This window comes from Ipomoea nil, unplaced genomic scaffold, assembly GCF_001879475.1.
Source record: "Ipomoea nil cultivar Tokyo-kokei standard unplaced genomic scaffold, Asagao_1.1 scaffold1074, whole genome shotgun sequence".
NCBI lineage: Eukaryota > Viridiplantae > Streptophyta > Magnoliopsida > Solanales > Convolvulaceae > Ipomoea > Ipomoea nil.
In genome coordinates, this window is record NW_017617502.1 from 2797041 (window position 1) to 2803601 (window position 6561).

General features: G+C 31.5%; 1 protein-coding gene across 1 annotated transcript; it reads left to right on the top strand.

The window, feature by feature from the left end:
* Positions 1-277: 277 nt before the first annotated feature.
* Positions 278-1636, top strand: LOC109182633. Its single transcript, XM_019332784.1, has one exon. The coding sequence runs from the start codon at positions 278-280 to the stop codon at positions 1634-1636; it is 1359 nt and encodes a 452-aa protein (XP_019188329.1).
* The last annotated feature ends 4925 nt before the right edge of the window (positions 1637-6561 follow it).

The following is a 6561-nucleotide window of genomic DNA, read 5'->3' on the forward strand; positions in this document are numbered from 1 at the left end:
GTGATTGATATATGGATTATGGAAGGATGTTAATGTAAAATGGAAAGAAAAAGCAAGAAAATATGGTGGTTAAAGCAGAAACAATGATTGCTTTCCATGGGCAGTTAATCTCTCACCCTCCTTACACTCCATTGATGACTCTTCCTGCCTCCTATTTCCCTCCTTTATTCACGCCGCATTTGCTCCCATCACACTTCCACATTTCTCTCTTCTTTCCCCATCTTGACCAAAGATAATCAGATTCTTCTCCCCATTTTTCAATTCCATTGCTGCAGAAATGTCGGAGCTGTGCCTGCCATGGAAGACTTGGTTTTCCAGTCTTCTCATCTCTGACTTGAAGCGATTCTGTTCTTTCCTCTTCTCTCACCCTCTATACTTGTCATACTTTGTCTTCTTCTCCCCTTATCTCTTCAAAATCGTCTCCTTTCTCTTCCCTCTTGTCTTCACCACTTCCCTCTTGCTCCTTGCCTTTCTTACAGTCTCTCCGGGCTTGATTGCCCACGGCAAGGTTGGTGATCTGCTCTCTGCTTGTCATGCTGTGGTTGAGGATGGAACCCAGGAGTGTTTTGATTTGGAGGATTTTGAAGCTTACAAGATTGTGTTTGAGGGTCCTTTAATGGATGTTCAAGAAAGCCAAGCCCAATTCTCGGAACAGAGTTTAGTGGAAGATTCAATGGAGGAGGAGGAGAAGAAACTGGAAGATCTTGTCCCAAAGGTTGAATCCTCGACTCTAAGAGCTCCTTACAGTTCGGTCCAACGGAGTATAAGTTACTATAATTCAATGACTCAACAGGCAGTGTTAAATGTTGGTGCGTCCTATACTTCAGCCAGAAAGAGTATTTCTGAAAATTCAGTGGCTCAACAAACAGGGTTAAATGTCGGTACACCATACACTCTGACCCAAAAGACCATTTGGAAGGATATAAATCAGGATAATTCAGTGACCCAACAGGCAGAATTGAATGCTGGTGCACACAAAGAATTGGTGGGGGAGTTGGAAAGCATGGGTAGTGTGAAAGACCAGAAGAAAGTGGAGGCACAAGGCACGAATGCCGATAAAGTGGTTGAAAACTTAAAGGTAAGAAATGGATCCAAGGACGAGGAGACAATCGTCAACAAAACAAAAACAAAAACAAAAACATCAATCCCAAGAAACGATTCTCAGAGTCTGAAAGTGGAGAGTTCAAGAACACTGGATTACAATCTTGCTCACAATGGCTCCATGAGAAAGGAAAAAGAGTGGAAAAGGACACTGGCGTGCAAGCTGTACGAGGAGAGGAACACTAGAGATGTGAGTGGTGAAGGGATGGATTTGTTGTGGGAAACATACGAAATGGAGGCCATAAAGAGCAAGAAGATGGAGTCGAAGAAGAAGGCGAAGAAAAAATGGGAAAGCAAGAGATATAATAATAAGAAGGTGGAGAGTGAGGATGAAGAAGAAGAAGAAGAAGAGGAAGTGTATGATCAGCTGTGTTGTTTGCAGGCCCTCAAGTTCTCAGCTGGGAAAGTGAACTTGGGAATGGGAATTGGAAAGCCTAATCTTATGAAGATTTCAAAGGCTATCAAAGGTTTTGGATGGCTTCATCATGTTAGCAGCAAGCACAGCAAGAAGGTGCACATTGAAGACAGGTTATAATAATAATAATCAAATTTAATTTTGGTTCCTTAGCTTCCATCTTCATCATGCATGTATTTGCTTCCAACTAAATCTCAACAAGTATATATATATATATATTTATATTTATAATAATCTGCTCTTTTTTCACATAATGTAGTCTTAATTATCATTTTCTTCATCTAAGAATGTCTTATATTAGGTTGGTAATTGTTGGTTTATTTGCTTAGCCTAACCGTGATGTGAAATTGTGAGGTAATTCCGTAATTATATTTGTAATCTTTATCTTTTATCTTCTTTATATATATATAATAAAGCAGAATCCTAAATTTCCCTACAAAACTAGCTGTCCGTCCAAAATTGTGAATGGACTTTGAGAAAATGAGTTGCAGTAATGGAATAGGTTTGGCCCAGAAATTTAAAAAATGTAATTATATATTGGCCCAACATATGTTATATTAAGACTTTTATCTTTTATTAAGTTAGTGTGTATATATATATATATGTGTGTGTGTGTGTGTGCGCGCGTGCGTGCTAACTTTTTAATAGTTTGTAATTTTGATTAGTTTTTTAATAATTTACAAAGAAAGTTAGGTAAAGTAAAATCAAGTAGGGAAAAAAAAATTCCGTCTAAGTGTGAATGCATATTAATAGATTTGTAAGAACATTAATTTTTTTGTGTGTAAATCACAAGGTGGTCCGGGTCTTTCTTTGTCCGTTTAACTTTGTAAGATCATTATACTTGTGACAAGGTAGAATTGTTCACTGTACTGCTGGTGCCTCTATACTCCGGCCCAACAGTTATACCGTTAGCTTGTGTGATTGTGAGGTAATTATACTGTTAGCCTGTTAGGCAATATTATTTTATGATTTAATTTCATTTTTTGTCCTAGATTTATTGTTGACAGTTCATTTTTAGTCCTTTTTTTAATCAAAATATCATTTTTAATTTGGTCCTTGTATTATTGTGGTATGATCATTTTTTGTCATCCATCAACAAAATCGTTTAAATGTCATTAAATAGGACATTTCAAATTTTTTTTTAATACAAAGTGCATTGACCCGTTATATTTTTTATGTTTATCTTTTTGAAAAAATTCATAATTGAAGCCGGAAATGCTCTTGTATTTGAGAGCATTTAAACTGTTTTGTTGATAGATGACCAAAGAAGGTCATGCTACAATAATACTAGTACCAAATGAAGATGTTTTGAAAAAGTACTAAAAGTGAATTGACACCTATAAATTTAGGACAAAAAAGTGAAATTGATTCTTATTTTTTCCTTGCAAGAGAAATAAAACAAACCATTACATATAGGCGAAAATTTGTGTGAGACCGTCTTTTGGGTCTCAATTCGTGAGACCAGTCAAATCTCGAATCTTTAATTAATGAGGTCAAAAATCAGATCCGATCCATTAATCAAAGATTCGATCTATATTACGAGTTGAGACCCGTGAGAGTGTTACCCTTACCTATAATCTAGACCATTTTCTGCCAATCATACCCAAGAACATTAACGCTTGCTTTAATTAATGCCATCCACCCGCATGGGCAGCTCAACTGTTCACAGATGTGAAACTTTGGAAGAATGACCAGGGATCGAGTCTCACCAGCGGCAGTGTGGGAGCAACCTCTCAAAGTGAGAGGGGTTCCTTGTGCGCAGTGAGCACATGTCTAGCCTCTATGGTTCATATTCACTTCCTTTTGGAAGAAGAGTCAATAGTCAATATTACTAAAACACACAACCTCCCACATAAGGGAGTAACTTGGCATCATCACTTGACCACAAGGTCATTGGCAATCACAATAAATTTTAAAAAGGAAAAATTTCACTTTTGGTCATTCAGTTATACCCGTGGTACAAGCTTAATCCTTAAGTTATATGTGTGATCATTTTAACTCCTAAGTTATGCACGAAGTGATATTTTAGTCTCTCGGAGATTATTTCTACCACCAATTAAAAATAATAGTTTAGTAGCTAAAACAAAAAATAATACATATGCATTCCTTTAATTTAGAATTATGTGTCTACAGTGCCTTTATTCAAAAAAAAAATTATTCATTATCAATAAATTAAATAAGAGAAATAATTTCATTAGTTATATTGTCTTTATTTTTCTCCAATATAAAAATTCTTTACATTCAAAATTCAAATTCATCAATTGATTATATTCGCTACATTGTCCCAACAATGTCTTTATTAAAAAAAAAATATCCATTATCAATAAATTAATTAAGAGAAAAAATTTCATTAGTTATATTGTCTTTATTTTCTCCAATGTAAAAAATTTTTACATTCAAATTCATCAATTGATTATATTCACTACATTGTCTATTATCTTTTTTTGTGCACTATTTTTTAATTAAATATCAAAGTTATAATAAAAAATAATGCTATATATTTATTTACCAAGTATTTTACTAATACCATGAAAAAATTTAAAATTTTTAAATTAATAAAGCCAATTATATTAACTACTTGAGCGATTTGTTGACACAAAGAGTATGAGTATTCAAATCACACAACTAATTGAAGTGAGAAACTATATCGCAATAATAGATTTTATATAAATATGTATACTGCCAAATGAACAAAAAGTGCAATTAAAAGTATTCTTTAGAGTTGCTATAATAAAACTAATTTGTTTGAAAAATAAAACTAATAAACACAACTCATACAATAAGAAAATTATTACGATTAAATTTTATTTTTTTAAATTGACATAGTTTTACTTTATAGTTTGCAACAGTAAAATTTGCCCTCAACCCTAGAGTTGGAACACCATAGATTCCATAGAATTGGCATACTTGGATGTTCACAGCTTTTCAATGTTTGGTATCACTGTTTTATAGATGGATCGTGCAACTATGGTGATCACACCACCCTATGCCAATCGTTCGTTATGGCATGGAACCGTTCACCATTCATGGTGAACACGGTTCCAACGGTGTTAGTACACCGTTTTTTTTTTTTTTTAAATTAATTACGTGACTTTTCTTTTTCATTTTCACATTTCGCGGTTTCACTTTAATTTGAGGTGAGCAATGATTTCGAACATTCATAAATTATGAATTCATGCCTGCACATTCACTTTGGAATCATGCCTACACATTCCCGTCCGAAATCACGGACATTCATAAATTATGAATCCATGCCTGCACATTCACTTTGGAACTATGCCTACACATTCACTTTGGAACCATGAGATTATGAATTTTCTGTTATAAGATTATGAATTTTCAGTTATGAAATTATGAATTTTCAGTTATGAGATTATGAATTTTCTGTTATGAGATTATGAATTTTCTGTTATGAAATTATGAATTTTATGTTATGAGATTATGAATCTACATTATATTCATAATCTCATAACAGAAAATTCATAATCTCATAACTGAAAATTCTTAATTTAATAAATATTTTACTTTTATGCGATTATGAATTTTCTGTTATGAGATTATGAATTTTCATTACATTCATAATCTCATAACAGAAAATTCATCATTTGATCAAACGCGCGCCGTTAACTCCACATTCACGATTTTTTATTATTATTTTTTTTATGCATAAAAACGACGTCGTTTAGACTTGTGTTCACCATTCACGGTGAACACGTTTCCGGGGCATAATTTGCGACCCTATGCAGTCTCGTTTAATTTAAGACGGTCCATTCATGTACCGATGCTATGACACAAATATTCAAAGCCCAATAATAATAATAATAATAATAATAATAATAATAATAATAATAATAATCTTTTATATAATAAAGCTATATGGTTTTGGAAATAATTAATGTTACAATTATTGCCACAACATCCTTTATTAAAAAAAAAAGCACAACATTTAAAAAATAAAATAGCTATATATTATATAATCATATAAAAAATGTGTTCAGTTAGAGTTTAAATTTACACATACAAAATTTAAAATTTGCTTTCCAAATGTAATTATCTTAGTTATTATTCGTATTGTGAAAATTATATTATAAATGAAATACAATTAAGAATAAATCAATGTAATTATGTAAATTCTCTATATACGTTTATTTGAATATGCACATAATTAGAGATTATATTAACCATACAAAATTATAATTATAATTATAATTTTAATTTTAATTGTAATTTTGTATTCTATAAAAATAATAAATACTTGACCAATGGAAGCTTAAAAATATTATTATATTAAATAATTTAAAATAATTTATTTTTTCTATTTTTTATTTATATTTATAATAACATAATTTTTTTCCGTGCATCGCGCGGGTGAATTACTAGTAATAATAATAGTAGTAGTAGTAGGGAGTATGGAATTAAATCCAATTTTAATTGTATAATTAAACAATCGTTATATCGTGCACCACGGCGCACATAGCAATGTGCGCCCTGCGCCTCCCAAAACGACGTCGTTTTGTTAAGTTGTGTAGAAGTTGACGCGACAGAGTGTATGTGTATTCTGTTATATAATTATGTACATTATGTTATACAATTATATACATTATATTATACAATTATGTACATTTTGTTATATAATTATGTATATTCTTTTATACAATTATGTACATTATTTTATACAATTATGTACATCCGAAACATGAAATTTTTTTTACGTGTTAAAAGTTATGTGTATTATGTTAAGAGTTTATGCGTATATATTATGTAAGAGTTTTGTATTATGTTAGATTATGTGTATTATCTTTTCAAAAAAGAGTATGTGTATTTTGTTATATAATTATGTACATTCTGTTATACAATTATGTACATTCTATTTTACAATTATGTAAATTTTTAAAACATGAGATTTTTTAAAAAAAGTTAACAACCGACACAAAAAGTAGAATTTTCAAAAAAATAAAAATAAAAAACGACGTCGTTTTGCACCAGGGCACCGTTGGTGCACGATACAAATTGCCATAATTAAAGTGATGAGACCCAGCCCAACA